Source organism: Miniopterus natalensis, chromosome 16 (genome assembly GCF_054644295.1).
Source record: "Miniopterus natalensis isolate mMinNat1 chromosome 16, mMinNat1.hap1, whole genome shotgun sequence".
Lineage (NCBI taxonomy): Eukaryota > Metazoa > Chordata > Mammalia > Chiroptera > Miniopteridae > Miniopterus > Miniopterus natalensis.
The window spans coordinates 18,468,992-18,492,298 of NC_142096.1; the positions used below are offsets into that span (position 1 = coordinate 18,468,992).

Genomic DNA, 23,307 nt, shown 5'->3' on the forward strand with positions numbered 1-23,307 from the left:
TTATTTGGAAAAGCTCCAATATGAAGCATTATACTGTGTATGTTCCTCAGTGATAAGGTCTCATTTACTGTTAAACAGAACTTAGTTGTCCCATGATTCCAAACGTAAACTGGTTTAGTGGCCTCTTGGAAACATAACGAAAAAGGGTAGACAGACCCCCATAGCCTACCCATCTAATTTTGATTATTCTACTTAAAATGTAGAATAAATTCATCGTACAATGTATATCCCTAAGATCTGCCAGTATCATGAATAAAAGCCAACAAAACTTAACAACAGATAGTCAATTTATTAAAAAGGTTGATTTAAGCATCTGCAATGGTAACTTCAACCTCGACTCCTGGCTCAATACTGATGGAAGTAATCTGCTTAACAATCTCAGAAGGGCTGTGCAAGTCAATGAGCCGCTTGTGGATCCTCATCTGAAATCGATCCCAAGTCTTAGAACCCTCCCCACAGGGAGTTTTCCTTGTAGTGATTCTCAGAGTCTGCAACAAAAGACAAAGGAAACCAAGCATTTATGGTTTTATGGTCATTTCTAGGACATCTGGAAAACTACTACTCTGAAGTACTCCATTTGAAAATTCCCCAGGGCATCATTCCTCTTCACCAACAGGCTCTCAGGCCCTGTCAGTCTGTAAGGGTAAGTCCCTTTTCACTCAGCCCTCCTGAGAGCAGGCGACTGTAAAGCACCACCAAGGGAACGCAGCAAAAGGGCTTCAACTGTGACCTCTTAAAAGTTAGGCACCTAGTATGAACCAACCTCTAACAGCAATTTTTACTTGGTTTGTATTGTTAGCACCAGTATATTAAACTTTTGGCAGCCAACCCCTTATCCTAAACCTAAAGAGTAAAAACTGGGACTCAGACAACAAAAAGCAACCCCTCCCCCTGCCCGATTTACGTCACCTTGGTAGGCATCCGAACTGGTCCTTTCACTTTGAGATTCTTTTCCTTTGCGCCCCTGATCAAGTCAGCACACACTACAGAGAAGTACAAACATCTTTCAGTTCATTCAAAACAACCATAATCTGCTTACATTTTAACTGCTGCTGGCTCAGAATAGCGTATAAAACTATCACGGGAATTCAACAAGTAATTATCTCCTCATCGCCAACTACGAAGTAAGAGACACAGTTAAAACTAGATGCGGATCACTCCTCTCTTCTGGGTAAGACACTTGTCACTTCTCTGAGTCCATCTTGCACAAAACAAATTCAACTCATCGCTTTTTGGCCCGAAAGTCTCCCCTGAAACTACTGTACTGACCCTTCTCCAGAGACTTGACGTTGCGGCTGGTCAGAGTAATTCTGATTCGGTGAATGGCCACCTCAGGCTCCACGGGTGTCTTCCCGGTGTCTTTAAAGGCCTAACGCACAAGTGAGAACAACACCAAAAGTATTAAAAGTCTGCCAACTCTAGAGACGAGCGTTATCAAAACTTCCCCGGGCCCCTCCGCCATTTCAGGAGCTCCCTGACCAGTGAGTGCGCTTTACTCACCGCCTCCCCCCATCCCCGCGTCCGTCCCCAGAGGAGAGCGACACGCGGGACTGAGGCCCGCCACCGCCACTACCGCGCGGCGCCGCCCTCCGCCTCACCATGGCTGCGGCGCGGCGTCCTGACCGACTTGTTCCTCGGCGAGAGCGAACAGCGGTGAGTCAGGAGCAGGAGCGGGCGGCTCGCAGCACCACCGCAGCAGCAACCGCGTCTTCCTCAAAAAGAAAGGCAGGCGGTCTGCGCGGCGCTTATATAGCCGCGCCCGCGTCTGCATCCGGGTCCTGCGCGTCTCTCCGCGCTGCCCCGGAAGAGGAAGAGCTCTGTGGGCTCTGGAGGCTCTAGAAGCAGCTGCACAAGCCCGGGCTGGAGTGGCGCGCAGTTGGCGGGAAAGGTGCGGGTTCCGGCGCCCCCTGTCGGCCTGGCGGAATCAGAGCCCCTTAAGATGGGGGGTGGGAGCGTGGGGGGCTGCTAGCGCAGTAGCCAGGACAAAGAGAAAGCGGCCTGCCTTAAAACCTGAGAAACTTCTTTCTGGCGATCTTACCTCCCCCGCTTCCTCGCCGTCAGGAACGACTCCTGTGGTTTGTACAGTGCAAACTTGGCTTCCCGTGCAAACCGAGTCCCTCGTTCTCAGAGTAAGTGGATAACTTCTCTGAGCTTAACTCACGTGGGTGATAGGAAAAGTGATTCTGATAACCTAGGCATGCTATTTAAAAAATTAACAGGCAGTTATTTTTTTATAGCCTGAACTAGCCTTTCGTAATTCAGCTCTGGCTTCCCAGACCTGTAGAAGCATCTACACCTGCTTTTCCTGGAAGGTTCTGCCCTTCCAGGAAAGTGAGGGCCAAAGTGTCAGGCCGCGGGGATTCCCCGGAGCGGGCTGTACATCTGGAGGCCCAGCCTGGAGACCCAGATTACCTACCTGATTCTAAATCACGCTGTCTCCTCTCTCCTCTGATAAAGTAACGCTGGAGAGGACCCTTCCAGGTCTTGCTAATACTGAGCATCTGTTCATAATCAAATGTGGGACAAAGTACAGTGGGAAAAACCAAAGAGCAGTCAACCCTCCTAGGTGGCAGGAGCGAGTATAGTGGGGACCCACCTACAGTAAACCCTTGATGTTTTGGACCTTGATTTAAAGGACTTTGGATTTAACTGACAGAATTTCTGATCCGTATGTCATAAGTGAAAATTAACACCCTGTTAATTTTTAAATGCTTTTAACCAAGATTGGCTTATAATTAACAGGTTAAATTTTTGTTACTAATTCACTGTTATTTTTAACACATTATGGCGAGTAGGCCATATATGTTGGAAAAAACACTGTAGTGATTTCGTCGACATAACTAAATATTACATATCTACAACTATAGCCTTCATATTTAAATCAAAGAATCGTCATTCTTAAACAATGTTTCGCGAATGATTAGCACACAATCACACGGCCTCTTCCATCTCCTGCGCTAATGTCGCCTGGCATGGCTTTCTACAGAGTGCCCGCTGATGTTCCCTGTTCCCAGTGCACTAAGCCATGCCTCAGCCCTGTGTATTTGTTTACTCTCTGTGACTGGTGAATGTATGCATTTACTAGACCTGTTCAGTATAAGTTTAAAATTACAGTAATACATATGGAAAACTTTTCTGTGAAATTAAACTTTTCATACATACTTAATTTAATTACACAAATGTGTCTACTTAAGTGAAAACAGGTAAACTAATTCGTCAATTTTTTAACATATACATTCAGAAAATCTACTTTATTATATAATGGACTTTAGGCTTTAATGGACACCCCGTCACCTGAATTAGTCTGTTACATTGAGGTTTTACTATACCTAAACATGAAGGGCAGTTTAAATAGAATGAAATACAGGGAAGAAGGAAGAGTAAATAATTTCATTATTTTACATGTGAACCTTTGAGTGCAGAAGAGTTATTTGCGCAGACACAAGGAATTGGTGAAGGACAGAGCTCTGACCCCTCCAATTAGGATTCTTTCTTGAACCTTTCTCTTGTATTCCTTCGAAGGAAATTATATTTGAAACTCTTATCAAATAATAGTATTGACTTACATGTTTGGTGATAACTGGCTTTCTTTGGCTTACAAAGAATATACAGTGTGTCCCCCAAAAATGTATACACACTTTAACAGGTGACAGCTCAATTTTGAAAATGAAATGTATTTTAATACACACTGCCTTTATAATTATTCAAAGTATATGTATACATTTTTGGGGACACCCTGTATATACTAGATTTTGCTGCCATTTAACAATTTATGTGTGAAAATTTGGATATTGTCCACTTGAGTTATTTTAAAATGTCATCCATTGGCTGTAAATACTATATTGGTAGGATTTCCAGCAGAAAATCCAAAAACCTGCACTTTTGCTTTACTGACCGTAACCAAAATGAGACTTCATAATTTAGGGCTTTATTTTAGCAGTAGGGTTATCAGCAAACAAAAGTGCAATTGCCTAAGCTCCCCAGGATCTGATTAACCACCCTTGCATTAGTACTGAAGGTGAATGTGCATTTTCAGACAGCTTACAGCAGCATTCATGTTTTACCAGTGCTCAAAGGACAACCAGAAATTCAATGATAGAGTGCTTGAGAAGTACATTGGTGATTTGTTTCAGTAACAAATTCGGTACATCTATTCTTAGGCTTACATTCCCCTTCAAGCACTTAAGAAAATGGTGAACAAATTAACTTCCTTGACCATAGAAAAAGAATTTCAGTATAGACAAAGGCAAAATGTGGCCAGGAATGCGTGGGAAAAATTGTTGATGTGACTGGAACTAAGGAAACAGTTGGTTAAGATAATATGAGACAAATGTAATGAAAACGTCACTATTTTTAACTTGATAAGCTTTAGTTTCAAATATTTTGTTGTACTTTTCTCTTGAAAGTTGGCAGCTGCTATAGTCCCCAAATTTTAATTTAATATGTAATATTTTAATTTTAGATGTAAGATATTCATTGAAGAAAAAGAATTTAATAGGAATCACAAAAGGAGAAGAAAACATATAATGCCACCATTCAGAGATAAACCACCGATTATCTCTTCAGGTGTGTATATACCTCTTTAAAAAATGGGTTTATATTCTATACACAGTTTGGTAAGCTGCTTTATTCACAGAGTATTTTGTTACAATAAATATAATTTTGCAACACTCCCTTTAATGACTGAATTGCATGAATGGTTCATTCATAACTTATTGAACTAGCAGTCTATTTTTAGACATTTAGGGTGTTTCTCTGTTTTTCACTCTTGTGAATAGTATCATGAGACCATGCTACTAGACCAGGGTTCCTCAGTCTCAGCACAATTCACATTCTGGGCTAGATGATTCTTTGTTGCGGGGAGCTACCCTATGCATTGTAGAATGTGTAATGACATTTCTGGCCTTCACCCACTAGATGCCTGTAGCAACCTCTCCCCTCCAGTTGTGACAATCAAACAAGTCTCCAATATTCACGCCCCCTGCGGCCCTGCACCATGTGAACCACTGTAGATGAATCTAATAGCTCATTTTTAATGTCTTAGATCAATTGCCAGATATACTTACCCTTTCACAGCTTATCAAAGAATACACATATTTTAAATACTTTGGTATTTAAAATAGGTAAATTGCCCTCTGGGAATGTTTTACCCAAATAGATACTTCTTCCAGGAGTATAATGGAGATTTTGTTTCTTTTTAAAATTTAAAAATATTCCTAAAACCATTACAAACTTTGTTTTAAATATTTCTAGCCATAACCTTCCATTACCAGTTTTTGCAGTTCTTTTACAATTATCTTGTAAAGACTTTTACTGCAGTTATTTGTGTCTTTCTGTGTTCAGCCATCTACTGGTCTTTTGCTGCAATGACAGTGTCATCATACTACTTCCAAAAGGAAATTAACAGCAGTGAAAAACTAATTCAGGGTACATGTGTATATTTATGAATAAAATTATAAATTATAAAGGCAAAATGTCAAATAATGTGAGTGAATCTGTTTAGACACTGAATTTTTTTTGCTTGAATTTTTAAAAAAATTTATCTTTATTGTTGAAAATTATTTGCTGAATTTTTTATCTAAATAAATTTGTTAAAATGTTGAAGTCTGAAATTTAAGAAAAACCAGGGAGTTTAAAACTTTCTCTTGTGGTTACCCATGTTGTATTGGTAGAAAGTAAAATGTGGAGGCAATTTCTTGTTTAAAAAAGTAAAGAAAAGAGATATCCAGAGTCATCCCCCACCCAAACAAAAGTTTGTTTTCAGTCTTTTCTCTGTGTGTTTTAAGAAAAATTTGTTGACTTTAGGAAAAGTTATAATCAAATTGATATATAATTTTGTGTTCTTCCCCATTCACTTAATGTAGCATAGGTATTTCTATGTTGTGAAAATCATCATCACATTTTGAATTAACTGTTGTATTATAACTTAACCATTTTGGACATTTACCTTGTTTCAATTTTTTCTCTAGAATAAATGGCTCTTAGTGAACATTCAGTTAATTAGAATGCTTATTTTATAGTATTTCCTAGGTTGTATTTCCGGAAGCATAAGTACTGAGTCAGTGGATATATTTTCGAGGTTCTTGACATACATTGCCAAACTGCAATTGCTTTCCAAAAACTTGTACTAATCTATATTGTCGCCAGCAATATCTGGAAGATCAGTTCACCAGCTTCATTAGCATCAAGAATTTTGTGAATGTATATTTTTAAGATACCCTATTTTTATTTTTATTTATTTATTTTAATATGTCTTTATTGATTTCAGAGAGAGGAAAGGAGAGGGAGAGAAAGAGATAGAAGCATCAATGATGAGAGAGTCACTGATCAAGCCCGCAACCCGGGCATGTGCCCTGACCGGGAATCGAACCCCGATCACCTAGATCCTAGGTCGACGCTCAACCGCTGAGCCACACCCAGCTGGGCGATACCCTATTTTTAATTTGCAATTCTTCAAGTACTCATGAGGTAACATTTTCCTATTTTTCCTTTTTGTTTCCCATATGCATTTTGTTTATCATGAATTGACTTTTCAAGATTTTTGTCCATTTCTTGCCCTAGCCAGGCGGCTCAGTTGGTTGGAGCATCGTCCCATACAACAAAAGTTTATGGGTTCGATCCCTGGTCGGGCGCATATGGGAGGCAGCTGGTTGATGTTTCTCTCTCACATTGATGTTTGTCTCTCTCTCTCTCTCAAATCAGTAAAAAAACAATATATCCTCAGGTAAGGATTAAAAAAGATTTTTGTCCATTTCTCCATTAGGGCATGATTATTTTTCATTTTTATTTGTATGTGTTCTTTATAGAAAAAATTAATCTGTTAGTCACATTTTCAACAAATTTTTCTCAGCCCATTGTCTGTATTTTATTTATTTATATTTTAATATCTAGAAGTTATACATTTTATGTAATGAAAAAGGCAATCTCCTTTGTAGTTTTTTCACTGCTTTTATAAAAGCTTAGAAATTCCTTCCTCCTTCAAATTTGTATTAACTATTCAAATCATTTTCCTTCCAGTTTTACAGACGCTCTTTAATCCATCTGGAAATGATTTGGGCATGTGGTATGTAAGGCATTTATTTTAAAAAACATATAGTTTTAGTAGAACTGTTGGTGGTAGGCTAAAAGTTCCTTGAAAACAGGAAGCATGACATATTCACTCTGGTTTCCTTGACTTTCCCAGACAGAAGAATCACTGAACACAGCCTCTCTTCCCTCAGGGAATAGCACCCCAAGCTACAATCAGGGAAAATGAGTTCCCTCTGCTCAGGGGCACTACCCACCTGTCCCCTTGCTAGCATCATGACATCTCCCCAAGGGCTGCTGCCCCTTTGTCCATTGGGGACATCTTACAGAATCAGGGAAAAGGCTACCCCTGTGAGCCCCCTTGTGCCTCTCTCATTTCAGTTGTTCTCACTTCAGTTGTTCATATAACCCTCCCCCCTCCCCACCGGTAATTTTTCTTGGAAGGCACCTCAAAAGATCTCCTCAGTCCCTAGGGCAGACTAGGCTACTTTTCCCTTATATTCTCTTCAGGACAGATTTATTTTCCATTGGAACAGTTCCTCCTCAGTTAAGAAGAAGCCATTATTTCCTGGCTATTGCCTTTTTATCTTTTTGATTAGGGGAGGTGGAGCGATCGTGGATGGGGGCCAGCTATTAGCCCAACTTCTTAGAGATCCATTCCATTTAAACCAAGTGTTTGAGGCTTGGTTTAAATGAGATCCCGATCAGGCACACACACTACCCTCAGTGATGCCTGAAGTTGTGAGTTCCCACTACAGGCCTACCTGTGGGACTCTCATTAAATAATAATAATAATAATAGTAATAACCAACTCTTCCTTTCTTTCTTTATATATATATATATATTTTTAGAGAATGAAATATAGGGTTTATTTGGGGGAAGGGCAGGGGCAGCCAGGATCTAACATTGTTCTCAGAGGGTTCTCAGATTAGGGACACTTGGGAATTTGAGTGAAGTATCAGCAGGGCAGGGACTGGGTTTGTAGGCAGCCTGAATGAGGGTTCTAGCACTCAATCCTAACACTAGAAACCTAACGTACAACTGTAAAACATCCAACTTTTGGACAGAAAGTAAAGAGCTGAAATGACCCAAAGAGGAGGGTCCAGCTCAGTGGTTTTTCACAGGGAAGCAGTATGATTAGGAAATGGGAAGGGAGGTCTGGGCTCTGGAGAGACTACTGGCAATTAGCAGGTAGGGCCAGGGATGCTGAATGTCCAGTGAAAGACTGTCCTGCCTCAAATACCAGTGGTACCTCTGGTAATCTGTGACCAAGCAAGGCTGGGATGGGCACCCTTTGCCACTGCTACCTCTCTAGTTGGTATAGATGGCTTGCCAAGAAGTTTAGGTAACAGCTGTCCAGACCCCAGAAGCTAGAAGTCTCAGGAGGGCTGGCTCGGATCCCTTTTTGCTGAAGCAGGTGAGCTGCAGCTAGTTTGTGGTGAGGACGTCATTCTGGATATCTGGTTTAACTGCGTCTGTAAGTCACTCAGCTTCTTCAACCCAGAGAGGGCCGAGAGGCAATGGCCTCAGCACAGAGGGCCACAGGACTCCACGGTGTAGTAAAACCTCTCTGCCTCTCCGCTGGGGCTGCGGGGAGCCTGTGACACCCTCATCCAGCTCTAAGTACTCACTCTTTGGCCATTCCTCTGGCTTGGGGTACACTGTGTGCCCCTGCAGTCGGGTTCCACTTAGCATGCCTCTTGCCAAAGCCCTTTTTGGCATACGCATGAAGTCTCGAAGTCTGGTTCCTGGCCCTTTCGCAGCTTGACCATGAGGATGTCGTTCTGCTCCACACAGTCGTAGGGTCATTATCTCAGTTCCAGTGGGTCACTGGGATGACCCAGGGGCTGCTGAAGATGAAGTCTCAAGAGGTGACCTGAGGAGTCTGGTCTGCGTTGCACCACACGTCCAGAGTGAACTCCACTGGGCCCTCGGGGCAGAACTCTACACAGTGCAGTCTGAGGAGTAGCCTGTCCACAGTGTCGTCACTAGTGAGGGGGGTTGGTCCAAGCCTGGGAGCAATGAACTCGTCATGAAGGACTGAAGAACTGGCATCGATCTGAACCCAGTCAATGGCTGGAAAAACCCATCCCTTTAAAACGGAATTTGTATTTCCTAAGGAGGAATCTATAAAATAGGGAGGGTGGGGAGAATACAAATAAATTAAATCTAAAAGTAATCCTCAAATCTAATTAAAGCCAATACTGGATAGTAGACCTGTTTAAAAATAGAAAAATAAACTATTGAATGTCTCTCCATCGTTTTCTCTCCTAACACCCTAGTGGAGATACTAATGAGTAACAGAACGGCCAAAACATGGACAGTAAGAAAGCCGGGAGAGGAGATCCTGAAGCAACTGCATACTCAAACCTGAATTCACTCGACTCTATCACAGAAACAGAAGTGTCCTAGCGATGGGTTATTCTAGCTCAAATTACAATAGCAGGAAATTCTGAAATCATTATGGAAAGATACACCCCAGTAGACAATGACAGTTGTATGATTTACCCACAGTAGACTGGCATGACCCTCCTCACACCACCAGAGGAACAGGGGAGAAAACAGGTGGTTTTTCTGTCTTTAAAAGTTTATTCTTCAGATTGTGGCACAATCTGCATTTTTTAAAGACTTAAAGATTACTCACTGTTTGACAAATGTTTGGTCAGACTCACTGTACAATGTGTTCTAATATGATTCACCATTCCTAAAAGGGGGAAAACCTACTTCCAGTTCTGAAGTCAGGGACTTCTGTAACTTGATTCCTCTGTAAGGGGACTTGCTTCTGGCATCGGCTGCTATTATTCTGTCAAATTTTGTTCTCCTTTCCCTTTAAATTTCTCCTGGCTGCACTCTATTATCCCACAGACCTTTAGGTTTTCCCTCTTTGTAATTCGATGCGCTATTCAGCAGTGTTCAGGAAGCTGCCTTGCTTTAGTTTCACCCTTCTCGCTGCTTCTGCTTTCCTTAGCTGAATGGGTAGCTTGTTTCCCCTTTTAGGCTTTTTCTCTTTTGAGGGAGCCTGTACTGTTTTATTACTGTATTTTAAAGAAAGTGTGGATTTCACAGTGAGTTGACTCACATGTATAAAAAGGAATATTTAGTTTAATTACTTTGATATTACTTCTTAAAATTCATTTTGTAGAAAAAGCACATTAAAATATATCCCTATCTTCTACCTTCTCCTGAGACCCACCACATACTCATTTTCATCTCTTTATTTAAAAAATTTTAAAAAATGTATCTTTATTGTGTGAAAGTATTACAGGTGTCCCATTTTCCCCCCCATTGACCCTCTCCCCTGGCCTCCACCCCACTATCGTCTGTGCCCATGGGTTATGCATATATGCATAGAACCTCTTTGGTTAATCCCTTCCCTCCCTCTTCCCTCTGAGATATGAGTTTTAATTTTCATAAGTTATATATGAACAGCAGTTAAAGAGTCAAATAGTTGCACTAGAATTATTGCCTCCCAAAAGCCTGAAGGACGCCACACCAACTCTTGGAGTCTTGTAACCACTTTCAACTCCCTTTTGCTGTTAATTTTGGTATCTAAATCTGTACCTCTTAATAACGTACTTATATGGATACTCCTTATTAATTTTTTTTAATTTTAGGTGTTATCTATGGACTTTTCTTTTTGGAAGATTAGAATTTAGTTTTATTTCACTCCTATCCCCCATACTTATAGTCACAATTCCTCTCCATTCATCCTTCCATCATGTTATACCTTTGGTTAGATCAACATACAAGGCTATTTGAACTGAACCCATCTGTTATACAATATTTGCTTTTCTTGTGTTGCCCAGCTTTTTGTGTCTCCTAAAGTTAATAAACTTTTTGTTTCATTTGCTTTGTTTTTTCTGTATTTATCATTAAGTTAATCCCATACTCTCCTCAAGTTGTAGAATATCATTTCAATCCATTAAAACACAGGTATTCATTAGTTTTCTCTTCTTTGAGTCATCAGACCTGCACAATTGATAGCTTGTTATCTTCAATCACCATCAGCCTCGGAGATTCCCTTTTCCTCTCTATTGAGTTGTGTTTACTTCCTGGATACTATGTTTTCTTTTTTGGTTTATACACTTGCTTTGGTACCCCCTCCAGTAGTTTCCTAAGAAAGGGTGCATAGGAGTAAATTTTTGAGACCTTGCCTGTCTTGAAAGGTCTTTAGCCAGCCTGTACATTCAATTGATAGTTTGGCTAAGTATAGAATTCTAAGTTGGAAGTGATTTTCCCTCAGAATTTTGGAAGTAGTAGTCTCTATTATCTTTTAGGATCCTTATCTTTTGTATGTGATTTTGTTTTTTAATTTTGGAAGCTTTTTGGGTTTTTTCATTGTTGCTAATGTTCCAAAATTTTTTGGTAATGTGCCTTTTTTTGGTTTGTTTTTTTATTTGTTGTCTGGGCAATCAACACTATACCTTTTCCATCTGGAAACTTTTGTTTCCTAAATTGTTTGTCAATAATTTTCTCCTGTTTCTACATCTTCTATCTCTGAAACTTCTATTATTTGAATATTAAACTTCCTAGACTGATCCTCCAATTGTCTTGCTTTCTTTCAATCTCTTATTTTCCCTCTACTTATCTTTATCAATTTTTCTAATGAATTTTTCATGTATATAATTATAGTTTTAACTTCCAAAAGCTCTTTACTATTTTCTAGGTTTTTTTAATTTTTGTGTTGTTTTTTTTAAGAACCCCCCCTTTTTTTTTTCACGTAGCCAATAGCTCCTTTTATATTTCTCCAGGGATAGTTAAGATTTTTTTGATCTTCCTCTTTCATGTTAAAGGTTTTCTTTGGAAATAAAGTGGGCTGTATGCTGCCATTTAATAGTAGGGCAATAAAAAAGCTAATTGGTAACTCTGCAGATGTGGATGGACCTTTAAGAATGAAAGCCTAACTGTAGGTTATTCTGATTGTTTTACTGCCTCTATTATCAGTATTTTGAGGTCTATTTTCTTGGACTATTTATATTTCCCTGCTTAGAGGATATCAGCTTGGTTGCCAGATTCTGTGAACTTAAACAACCAATGCTAAAACTTTGGGGCATTCTGCGGTAAAACTCAAGTTGCATTTCAGGTTCCCCTACTGCTGGCTTAAGTTTTCTAGAGCATACTGAACTTCCCAGCTTCCAAAATTTTGTTCCTGTAATTTTCTCTTTCCTTCTCTTTGTCCTTGTGAATGAATGCTTTAAAAAATTCGTCTGTCACATATGGGGATTAGGGAGAACAGATACATGAATGTGTTTTGCCCTTTATTATTCACTGGAAGTGCCACACTCCTTTGCTCACATCTGGGAAGAAACGCTCTTTCTCTCTAAGGCTACCATCTCTTTCCCTAGCTACTAGTTTTCACATCTTCCACACATTTTTAAACTTTATCATTTATCTTTGTCTCCTCTTATTCCTTTCTCAAATAAACTCACTTCCTTCATCCTAAAACTAAACTAAAGCAAACCAAAAATTCAAAAACATTTTTGTGCATCTTACCCCTTTTATGGTCCCTGCTTCTCCCTTCTTCCTTAACAGGCCAGGCACAGCTTCTAGGGAAGCCCTTGTCATAACCCCGGTTCGTTGTAATGGCTCTACCCTCCACCACTCACCAAAACTGCTGTTGCTCAATAGAAGTCAGCGTTGTCCTAATGACAAGATTCAGTCACCTCATTTTTTTAAATCGTATGTACCAGCAGCCATGGCCTTGATTTCTAGAATGGACACTCTGTTCTGCTTGTCTGATCTCCTTCATCCATGTGTTAAATTTTACTGTTCTTTAAGGTTATCATTTTTTCCCATAGCACACAATCGTTCTTTGTTTTGCCATCTATTTCTGAGTCCAAATAACAGGTAAAAGAGACAGTTTAGAAGTATTATAACAAAATTTTTCTACTCATGGTATGCACAAGTTCAAAATATTACAAGAAATCATTTAAGATATTATTTCTTTAAAAATAAATTTACCTCACCCTGGCCAGTGTGGCTTAGTTGGTTGAGCAGTGTCAGTGCACCAAAAGGTTGCTGGTTTCATTCCAGATCAGGGCACATGCCTAGGTTGTGGGTTTGGTCCCTGATCAGGATGCATATGGGAGGCAACCAATCAATGTTTCTCTCTCACATCGATGATTCTCTCTCTCTTCCCCTCTCCCTTCCTCTCTCTCTAAAATCAATAAAAACATATTTTTAAAAATAAGAAAAATAAATTTACCTCAACTTGTGAATTTTATATCTGAAAGTCATCACAAACAAGACATTTTTTTTTGGAGGGAGCAGGAAACAATCTTTCCCCAAAAAGGTTTTTACTTATTTGGTATGGGAGCAAGTAAACTATTAATAGTTTAAACTCAGGTGGAGAATTTTTGGGAAACTTTTAGCATTTTACAATTCAGTTCAGTTTTCGACAACTTGGTTTTATCAATAACAAATTCGAATAAATGCAATACCAGGGAGCTGTTAAAGTAAGCCCACTCGCTGAGACTGCAAAGCACCTAACCATAAAGGAATAAGTTAGTTACCAACTACTGAGAACACTACTAGATTTGTAGCTCTTAGAAAAAGCATTTGAGACTAAAGGAGTTTCTAATAACTTTATTTTCTAAAAATATGTCCTACGGATATGTTTTCCCCTACATCTTCTTTAAAAATAAATAGAAACAAAGACGACAAAGACAAAAGCTTATCTTGATACAGGTTTCGAGTCAGCGAATTCGGCCTTCAGCGAGCCAAGGTGGGCCAGGAGGAGGTGTGCACTCGGCCGCCGCGGGGCACTGGCCCTCCAGCAGTCCTGGATGACGCCCCCGAGCCTCCTCCCGGGGCTGGAGCCCCTGAAGACCGCCGCCGAGAGCGAGGGCCGCAGGTCGCGCGCCACGACCGCGTACAGCACGTACTGGCGCTCCCCGGAGTAGGGCGCCTCCCGGGCAGTCATCTGCCAGAGCGTGATGGCGAAGGAATAGATGTCGGCCTTGGGCGTCACGGCCTCGCCCTTCAGGAGCTCGGGGGCCCGGTGGGTGTACGTGCCGCCGGCGTGGGAAGGCGTCCGGAAGCTCGGGAGATCCTCCAGCTTCTCCGAACAACCGAAGTCGCCGATTTTGCAGACGTCCCGCTCACTGATCAGAATGTTGGCCGGCTTCAGGTCCAAGTGCACAACGCCTCGCGAGTGCAGGAAAAGCAGTCCGCTCGCGATATCCACGGCGTACTTGAGACACCTGGACAAGGTGAACTGCTCCCCCGCACGGCAGTGAGGCTCCGCGTCCTGCGCCTCCGGGCCGCTCGTGGCTCCGTATATGACCTGGTGCAAAGTCACGTCGCCACCAAACTCCATGATGATGGCGCCCGAGCTCTGCAAGCCGGCGGGCGTGCGCGTGCTGGCGGCCACCACCCCCACGATGTTCTCGTGGCGAAGCCTCGCCACGTTGAGCTCCGCCCAGAAGCTGCGCCGGGCCGCCCGCGGGTGCCGCGTGCGCCGGTGCACCTGCTTGATGGCCACGAGCGCGCCGCGGTAGGTCGCCTTGTGCACCGAGCCGAAGCCGCCAGCTCCCAGCCTCTGCAGGAAGCACACCTGCTCCCAGTCGATGGAGCACCAGGCCAGCCGGCGTGGCAGCCGTGGGGTCCTGGGAGGGGTGGCCCCCGGGAAGAGCTTCCCTGCGCGACCTGGGAGCTCCGCGGGGCTACTGCAGGGCCTGGAGTCCAGAGAGGGCGAGACCTCGCTCTGCAGGCGACCGCGCCGCGGGAGAGGCGAGGGCATGGCCTCTTCAGAGGGGTCCAGAGGCGCTCAGGGGCGTGGGAAGGAAGGAACCCTCTCCCGTGGGCTCGTGAGCACGACGGCCTGCCTGCACCTCTGCTCCACCCCAGGGCTTTTCTCCTTTCATTTCCCCGCTGAGCCGCATCTGTGCCCGCGCCCGGCAAGGGTTTCTATCCCAGGGGGAAACAATCTCAAGGAAGCACAGTATCTCCAGGTGACAGCCTTTCCCTTCAACACTTACAGTGAATTCTTATAACAAGCTCTCAGATAGACAGCACTGAGCCGCCCCAGCGTTCACCCCCTTTTACACTCATTCGCTGAACATTATCAGTAATCAGGCTGAAAAGGCCACAATGAAATTATTTCACACTTTGCAGGCTATAATGATTGTCAGTGTTAGTCTCCAGCTGCATTAAATCACTTCCAGCAGTTATTGGCAGAAAGCACTGAAATATTAACAGCTGACACTTGTTTATCTGATTACAGGGATAATTGGGTGCAACCTTCATATATGGGTTAAAAAATGTAACCTTAAAGTAATGGGTCCAACTAGAATCACTGATACAGGTGAAAACACACACCTCCGAAGTTCATCACGGGAAAGGAAAATTCCCTGACACTCCAGATTCAGCTTAGCAGAGAAACTTAGCAAGACTTCTTAGCAACATACTGACTTCCTAACAATCCTTCTGTTCCATGGCAGTTCAGCCCACCCAGTAAGCTCGCTTGCAAGAGAGATTCTAGACTCCGCGGCAAATGAGTTGCAGAAGTTTTGAAACAGCTGTTGGGGGAGGAAAAAAAGAACAAAAATGATTCAGAGCCACGATCAGAGCTTCAAGTAATAACAAATATGAGAGAATCCTGGGAAAGGAAAAAAATCTGAAGAAATAAAATTGACACAGAATCACTAGTGCCTGTATATAATGTGGCAAACCAGGATGTTGAAATTAAATTCAGGGTCTTGCTGTCCAGCTGTAAATTTTTCCTTCTAATTGTTATAATAAAAAAACGAATTTTCATTCCATATTTTTGGAAGAAAGACCAACAATATTACCCTGTTCATTAAAAATCACAGCATGATGTTAGGATCGACATTAAAAAAATAAAATGGTAAGTTTTATCCTGAATTATTGTACTTAGAGCATATAGGTGATATGTAACCACATTTTTATGATGATAGGTCTATGCTTCTGAAATATATTGGTTCTGAAAAGATATATTAATACACAAGCCCTTTTGAATTCTGTTGAGCCCTAGGATAGGACTTCTGTTCTATACTACCTGTCTGCCTTAGTATGTGATATTGTGTGTAATATTTAACCTGTTTAAGCTGCAATCTTTTCACTTAAAAAATGAGGATAATCATTATTGAAGTAAAATTTACAATCTTGGAAGAAAAGTTGGGGAGCCCTATCCAGATTAATAATAGCACAAATCTAAAACATGTAAACTATGAAATATTTTAGTAGAAATGCAGTTATATGTTGTATCAAATCTGTAATATAAAAGGATGACAGTGAATAGCGTAAAATAAGAAAGCAATAAAATTCTGTTTTGCCATAAGTGTATATTACAAAATTTATTCAATAGTCATCACATTGTTGGGATTGTAATTTAGGGTCCTGATCCTGTTCTGTGGTATTAGGAGGCTTAGGAGTCTTATTAGCCAAATAAGAGCAAAAGAGTACCTTAACCTCCTTGGTATTACACATAAGGCAAAATGATGGATTATCATATAATTTATTTTTAAGATAATAAACAATTCATTTTTCAAAGTTTGACTTTATTACATACATAAAATATTAATGAAAATGTGATACTCTGTACATTCACACATCCCAATTTCATTAGAACAGTCATCTCATCTGACCAGCTTATTTCACTTAGCATAATACTCTCCAGGTCCCTCCATGCTGTCACAAAAGGTAACATTTCCTTCTTCTTTACAGCTGCGTAGTATTCTATGGGGTAAATGTCCCACAGCTTTTTATCCACTCATCTGCTGATGGGCACTTGGGCTGCTTCCAAATCTTGGCTATTGTAAATAATGATGCAGCAAACATAGGGGTGCATATATGCTTTTGAATTCATATTTTGGGTTTCTTTGGATATATTCCCAGAAGTGGAATTGCTGTGTCATTCAATTAAAAACAAAAAAGAAAAAGAAAAAAAAGAAACTAGATAACAAAAAGAATCACCTGCCTATCCACACGTGATCATTTAATTGAATATCCACTTTAAAACAGCCTCTGGGGCCAAGTGGCCCGAGTTTCTTACTGTCTGTTTCCTCATCTGCTAAATGAGGAAAATATGCCTACCTCAGGATTGTTGTCAGGATTAACAGAATTCCAAATACTTAGGTCAGGGCCTGATAAGCAACCTACAGATGCTATTATTTATGAAACTCATAAAAACAACAACAATGTACATGGGTTTAAACCAATAAGAAGCAAAGTTGTTAGAAAGCATTGGTTTAAAGTGTACTCTACCAGGGCTGAGGCAATGCACTTTATTATAAGCTAAACCAATTCTGAGTATTTTCTTCGTGCACTTCAATTTTATTTGAGGTTAAAGATGTAAGAGCATTTTGCCGTATTGTTACCTGCTAAAAATGCAGAGGGTTAACAGTCACCTTATCAAATGTAATAACCCTGTCACCCCTAAAGAACGGCCAAGAATAAAATCTGTTGGTAACAGGGCAGGCAGTGTAGCCGGGAACTGCAGACGGAACAGTCGGGAAAGGCTGTGCGCCCACCGAGGCGCGAAGGGCTCCGGGAGCTCAGGGGCAGGCTGCGCGCTCCTGTCCGCGCTGTCGTCGGCGGCACCGGGCAAACGGCAGCACGTCGGTCACGGGGCGCGACGACGGGTATGGGAATGGGTAGCGCAGGGAAGTGATTGCACCCCGATTCGGCGCGCTGACTGCGGCGGGGGATCCCTCCGCGCTCGCGGTCGACGTCAAGGGCGTTAGCGCTGCGGGCCAGGCCCCGCGCCGGCGGCGTCGGGAGGAGCCTTCCCCGCCCGCGTCCCCGAAGTACGGGCGCCCGGCGGCTGCTGTTCCCGGCCGGGCCAGCGGCGCGGGGCGCCCGAGGCCTCGGGCCCTGGAGGCTGCGCGCGTCTCTCGGGAGCCGGGGCGCGGCGCAGGGGCCCTGGGCCAGCGGGCTCGGGGGCGGCGAGAAGCGCGCGGAGGAGGCTGCCTCCCCCCCGCCCCCCAAGGCGATGTGCTGCCCACGCCCAGGGTGCGCCGAGCCGCTCGGTTTCCTCGCCCTTCCGCGTACGCAGCGTTTTACTTTCCCTTCGTTTCGAGGCAGAGCCATCACGCACCCTCCTGCAGGCGCGGGCAGGGCGGGCGCCCGGAGGGTCCGCGCGGCCGGAACAATGCGCGGCGCCCGCCCGCAGGGCCCGGGCTCGCCGCCGCGGGAGCGAGCGCGCCGAGTGACCCCGCGTCCCGCCGGCTTCCCGGGGCGCTCGGGTTCCAGCCCCGCCGCGGAAAGTCACAAGGGGGGGCGGGCTGCAGGCTTCCCCGCGCGCTCTCGCTGGCCACCCGCGTGAACCGAGGTCGAGAATGCACAGTGGCTTTTTTTTTTTTTTTTAGAACTAAAAAACAGATATAAATGAATACATGTGTTTTACTAAGAAATAAAGATCGTAGAGTCAGACGTGAAAAACATTTTTCTTTTTACTTAAGTAGAATTATTCTGTTGATATTATTCTGAAATTTGAATTTCATACCTCGCACTATATAACATACTTGTTTCCACGTCAGTACAGCTACTGTAGTTTTTGTAAAGTAACACGGTCAGGGGCAGATCCAAGTTTTGTGGGGCTTCAAAAGTTTTACAAATTGGGGGACCCTCTTTAGGGAAAATATTTAAAAATTAGGTATGGAAGTGAGTATTACTTAGATGAGAAATCACAACAAATTACAAAAGAAGAGGTGGTATGTATATGCAATGGGATATTATCCCGCCATGAAAAAGAATGAAATCCTGCCATTTGCAACAAAATGGATGGACCTTGAGGGCATTAGGCTAAGTGAAAAAAGTCAGGCAGAGAAAGACAAATACCATATTATCCCACTTACACACGGAATCTAAGAAACAAAAGCAAGCTCGTAGACACAGAATGGATTGGTGGTTATCAGAATCAGGGGCTGGGGCTTGGTCAAAAGGCACAAACCTATAAAATAAGTCATGGGGATATAATGCACAGCATGGCGACGATAGTTTATAATATTGCATATTTGGAAGTTGCTTTTTGAATTCTGTCCATTCATGGAGGTTATTGCTATTATTTGGGATGATCACTTTAATTCTGAATTTTGGCTTAAGATGCATACTGTATGTGTTTACTTCAGTAACATATACTAAGTTCTAAGCTCTCTACCTTTTAACTTGATAGGATTTTAAGACATGGAAATGCCTTTCAAACTGGTTTTTAAAGACCTTTGAGCTAAATGGTATCTTGCAATTTTTTCATATTTTTAAGACCATAAAATGCTCTTGAATATTTGAAATTGTATCTGATTGAAATTTGGAACTCTTGAATGACTAACTGATGGTCAGAATTTATGAAATCATTCTACTGGCATCCTCCCTTAAGCCAGAAAATGCTTGTTAACTATGTGATTAACATTTATTAAATCTTATATTTTTCACTGATAAAGTAAATGAACCAGAATAACAACATGTTTGAAAAAGATAAAAATATAGGCTATTCAATTCACTACCTTTACTGACTTTATGTAATTTTTCTTCTGTGTACCTTTATGCACTCACAGCTTTCCATGGATCCAACATGATGTAACCAAGTGCAATGATTATTGCCTTTTACAACACTTATGTTCTTTTGACACAGTCCCATTAATCTGAATTATTTCTTGTCTCCTGATATAGCAGGTTTCCCTCAGGCTCATAACCCACCCTAACCCAGACATGGAATCAGCCATTTCTTCAGGGTATCCTGGGAAAATGGCATTAGAAATCATAACAGTGAAGTTTACACATTAGGTTATCGAAGCCCTTGTCCCCAGCTCATTTTAGCTGACAGCATTGGAAAACATACCTTTTTTCCTTTCTTTCAAAAGCATGAGTTCATACTGATATTTCTGATTCAGTTCTAAAGTTACAGTTCCAAATTCAAAAAGTTCGATTTTATAATTTCCTTCCCCTTTCTCCTATACTTAAAATTTTCATTCCAAACAAAATTAATATAATTACTTCTTTTATCTGACAAAGTTATTAAATAACATTGAAGACTTTTTGCAATTATTTTTATCTTTATACTGAATGCCACTAAGGATATGCAGTCAAATGATTTTCTTGTGATATTCATAATAGCCCATTCTTTGAGGCTTTGTAATATTACATGTGATTAGTTTAATTTGTTTTCACTTCTGGGAGGTTATGAGCATAAATAACTAGCAGATTTCTTAGAAGGTAATGACTTGCACCAAGAGTTCGTTTGGCTTGTGTGGTGTTCAAACCCTGGAGGACGGTAGTAAAACCTTTAGCTGAGTCTACCTTCTGAGTTGAGGAAGGGGGGGCGGTGTAAGCAGAAATCAAGCAAATGCATTTCCCAAGTTCTTTGTGGAAGTTTCGTTTAGCCACCATCCAGTGCATATTTAATGACCAAATGGAGTATTTCATGCATAAGATTCATAAGTGCAAGTTCTGTCTGGGAAGCCCAGTTCTGTCTTCTATTCAATTGCTGGTAATATTAGAACCTACATAGTTTCACGCATTCCACTAAAATTTAATTCACTAAATAAATGATGTTAAAGCCTTTAAAATGTATTCTTCTTAGCTTCCTTTTACACTATATAACATTTTCTACCAAAGTAATATACCAAAGTTTAGAATGTATAAATCCAAAATGATTCTCTAAGTTGGTTTTATCACAATTCAATGCCAAAATCTTTACTTTCTTCAGGAAGATTTTAAGGAGTATGTAGTATCTTAGAATTCTATTTTATTAAGAAAGGAGACTGTGTTAGTCCAAGTCTTCCGAGAAGCAGATAGCAAGACAGGATTAGAAGTGCAGGAGATTTGCTAGAGGAAACATCTCTGGGGGTGGCTGGAAAGTTGTCAGACCGTGATACAGGTCTGACCTTTGTGAAGGACAGAGGGAAAGAAGGAAGGTAGGGTGAAGAGTCTTAGCCTGCAGTATAGTTCTTAAAAGGTTCAGCATGGCTGATGAGGGGTCCTCAACTCAAACAATGAAGTGTGTGGGAAGGGGTACCTGTATCATATGGTAGCTGCAGGTGCTTCTGGGAGAAATGAGTAGAATCTTCACCTGAGGGTTCCCTGGATCTTCAATTTACGATACTAGTGAACACTTGTATGTTCTTTTATTCATAGAGACATTGATTTAGGCTTTTGTGTTTATTAGATCACTACTGTATAATTTTTATATCCATGGACCAAAGCAAATAATTGGAAGCTGACTGAGGGTTTATATATCCCAATTATCACTGGCAAGTTTTAAGAACCATTAAGTTACCAATTACCAAAAAAGAACAGCTTGGTCCCTTCCACAACTGACTGTAATCCCATATGACCCAGCTCTTGCCTACAGACAATGTCCAATTATATGACCAGATGTTATTAATAATTTGACTCCATACTGGTCCCCACATTCAGCCCAACCCAAGGAGGAAGGGTAGCTACACAATAATTCGTCCCAGATGACCCCAAAGAAGATAGCAGACATCCTGTAACTTGTGTCATTTTTCTACCCAAAAGAATCCAGGTGAAGTAGAATCATGACTCCAACTTTTAACAAAAGAAGCAGGGTCAGGGAAACATACTAGAGATAATGAATTTAACTATAAGTCTCCATTCCGAATGGCTTTGGGTTTTAGGTTGTATTGTCTCTTGTTCAAGCATATGTTTTCCAGTGCTTTTAACTTACACTACTCTTTGGTCTATTTCTTGTGTAATTAACCTATACTCTGTCTTCCATGTTTATATCCCCCAATCAATACATTATCAATGTAATGGGTAATTATAATATTTGGGTCTACATTTGGCCATAAGTTTAAATTCACCAGTCCTGTCTGGCCCACATAGAATGTGAGCACAATTTAGTCATTTTGAACACTCACTTCTCCATACGTCTCACTAAAGAGATTCTTTTCATTTTTTAGGGTCTGTAACTAAGCATATGTCTTGAAGACATCAATTTCACCAATAATTTTTTTTCTTATATCCCTTAACAACTTTTTGATGTATGTTTCCATCATAAGTTTATTAGGATACTCCAAAATCTAACAGTCCCTAAGAAGAAGATTGGTGTTTATCTGTCTCTATACTGGTGTTTATCATCTCTAGATATGAAACACATGGTTTATGCAATAGTAGTTTTACACTGAATTCCCCCACAGTAATATGACAGCAGATCTACAGGCCTTCAGAAGGTAGAGTGTCCTGGTCCCCAATGAGAGCCAACTGCACGGAGTTCTCAGCACTCTGCTGAGTAGGGCTCCACCTCTACTTCTCTATTTGGAGCAGGGCCCAGATTTGGAGGTAGAGCCCTAGTTAGAAGGCTGAAGCCACTAGGAACAGCTGGGGAACTGACACAGGTGCCCAAGAGCCATGTTTCCTCCTGGACCTGACACAGTGGGTTTAGGCGGGTTGATTAGGCTGGTGTTCCTTCACAGTGGCTGCTGGGGCTCTTGATTGAGGTGGCTGGGCAAACAGAGGAAGTCTGAAACGCAGTAGTTATAAAGGATGTTCTTAAGAGACCAGTGTTCATTTTATAAGAAGCATCTCAACACCTCTCATTATAGAGATTGGAAGTGCTGAGTCTCAGTGGTTTAACTCCTAGATTATGTGATTAGATTGGAATTTCCCAAAGGGATAATATAATATAGATCAGTAAGGAGATAATGCCACAATTGCTCTTCCAGCTGGGCAGACATCTGGACAGTGCTGGCACCACCTGAAACAACTTTCAACATTTTAACAGTGGCCAGCAGGCAGGTGCCAAATATCTGGCAATCCAGTATCTTCACACTCTGAAAGCAAATGCCTATGGGAAGTTAGAGGCTGAGCAGAAGCCCAAATCCAAGATCTTCAATTTGAGAAAATCTCTGGTTCTGAGGAGCAGGAGACTGTAAATGAAATTCTTAAGCCAAGGGAATTGCCTTCTTCACGAATAGAACCTGTGTTTTCTCCACGTTGCTCAACAATTGTTTTAACTGAACTTCTGTAGACTTTTTGAGAGGTCTTGAAAAGTATATTATATCTAGGACTCATGAAATCTTATTAAAGAGTGATTAACTAGTGATATGACGTGTAAAACTTAGAAACCTCACTAAGCCTGCAGTGGTGAGGAAGAAACCAAGGCAATAATGGGTAATGATGAATGTGCACAGACTCTTGCACTTAGAGTAGGAGCCTTGAGATCACACCATTGCACCTGCTTGTTAGTTCTCAGTACTAGACTTAATTGGTGGGTATTAACATATACATAGGGCTGAGGGGGGCAAAGCTAGAGCTGCCTTCATGTGTCATCTGTGGTTTTAAATTTTGAATGAATATCCC

General features: G+C 41.6%; 3 protein-coding genes, 1 non-coding gene and 1 pseudogene across 4 annotated transcripts in view; all 5 read right to left on the reverse strand.

Annotated features, from left to right (window-relative positions):
* Nucleotides 1–269: 269 nt before the first annotated feature.
* RPS20 (ribosomal protein S20) lies at nt 270–1,735 on the reverse strand. Its single transcript, XM_016207716.2, has 4 exons — nt 1,599–1,735; nt 1,270–1,369; nt 910–983; nt 270–488 (listed from the first exon to the last, which is right to left on the reverse strand). Exons 1-4 carry the CDS (start codon nt 1,599–1,601, stop codon nt 306–308), a joined length of 360 nt encoding a protein of 119 aa, XP_016063202.1. The 5' UTR covers nt 1,602–1,735; the 3' UTR covers nt 270–305.
* LOC148091344 (small nucleolar RNA U54) lies at nt 1,051–1,116 on the reverse strand. Its single transcript, XR_015715828.1, has one exon. It is a non-coding gene; the product is annotated as a small nucleolar RNA U54 (small nucleolar RNA).
* A 6,575-nt stretch (nt 1,736–8,310) lies between the features above and the next one.
* LOC107533159 (DNA-directed RNA polymerase II subunit RPB3 pseudogene) lies at nt 8,311–9,728 on the reverse strand (annotated as a pseudogene).
* Nucleotides 9,729–13,658: 3,930 nt separating this feature from the next.
* Nucleotides 13,659–14,791, reverse strand: MOS (MOS proto-oncogene, serine/threonine kinase). Its single transcript, XM_087825168.1, has one exon. It carries the CDS (start codon nt 14,765–14,767, stop codon nt 13,700–13,702), a length of 1,068 nt encoding a protein of 355 aa, XP_087681294.1. The 5' UTR covers nt 14,768–14,791; the 3' UTR covers nt 13,659–13,699.
* Nucleotides 14,792–14,985: 194 nt separating this feature from the next.
* The window catches only part of PLAG1 (PLAG1 zinc finger), a 65,872-nt gene continuing 57,550 nt past the window's right edge, over nt 14,986–23,307 (reverse strand). The window contains exon 2 of the transcript XR_015715784.1: nt 14,986–15,545. The gene's annotated coding sequence lies outside the window, so the exon portion shown is untranslated. The remainder of the gene's footprint in view (nt 15,546–23,307) is intronic.

Coding starts and splice junctions, on each gene's coding strand:
- RPS20 (XM_016207716.2), bottom strand. Junction 984..1,269: donor CGTCAAGTCTCTGGAGAAGG/GTCAGTACAGTA, acceptor ACTTCTCTGTAG/TGTGTGCTGACTTGATCAGG. Junction 489..909: donor CAGTTCGGATGCCTACCAAG/GTGACGTAAATC, acceptor CTTTTGTTGCAG/ACTCTGAGAATCACTACAAG.
- MOS (XM_087825168.1), bottom strand. CDS start 14,767: ATGCCCTCGCCTCTCCCGCGGCGCGGTCGCCTGCAGAGCGAGGTCTCG.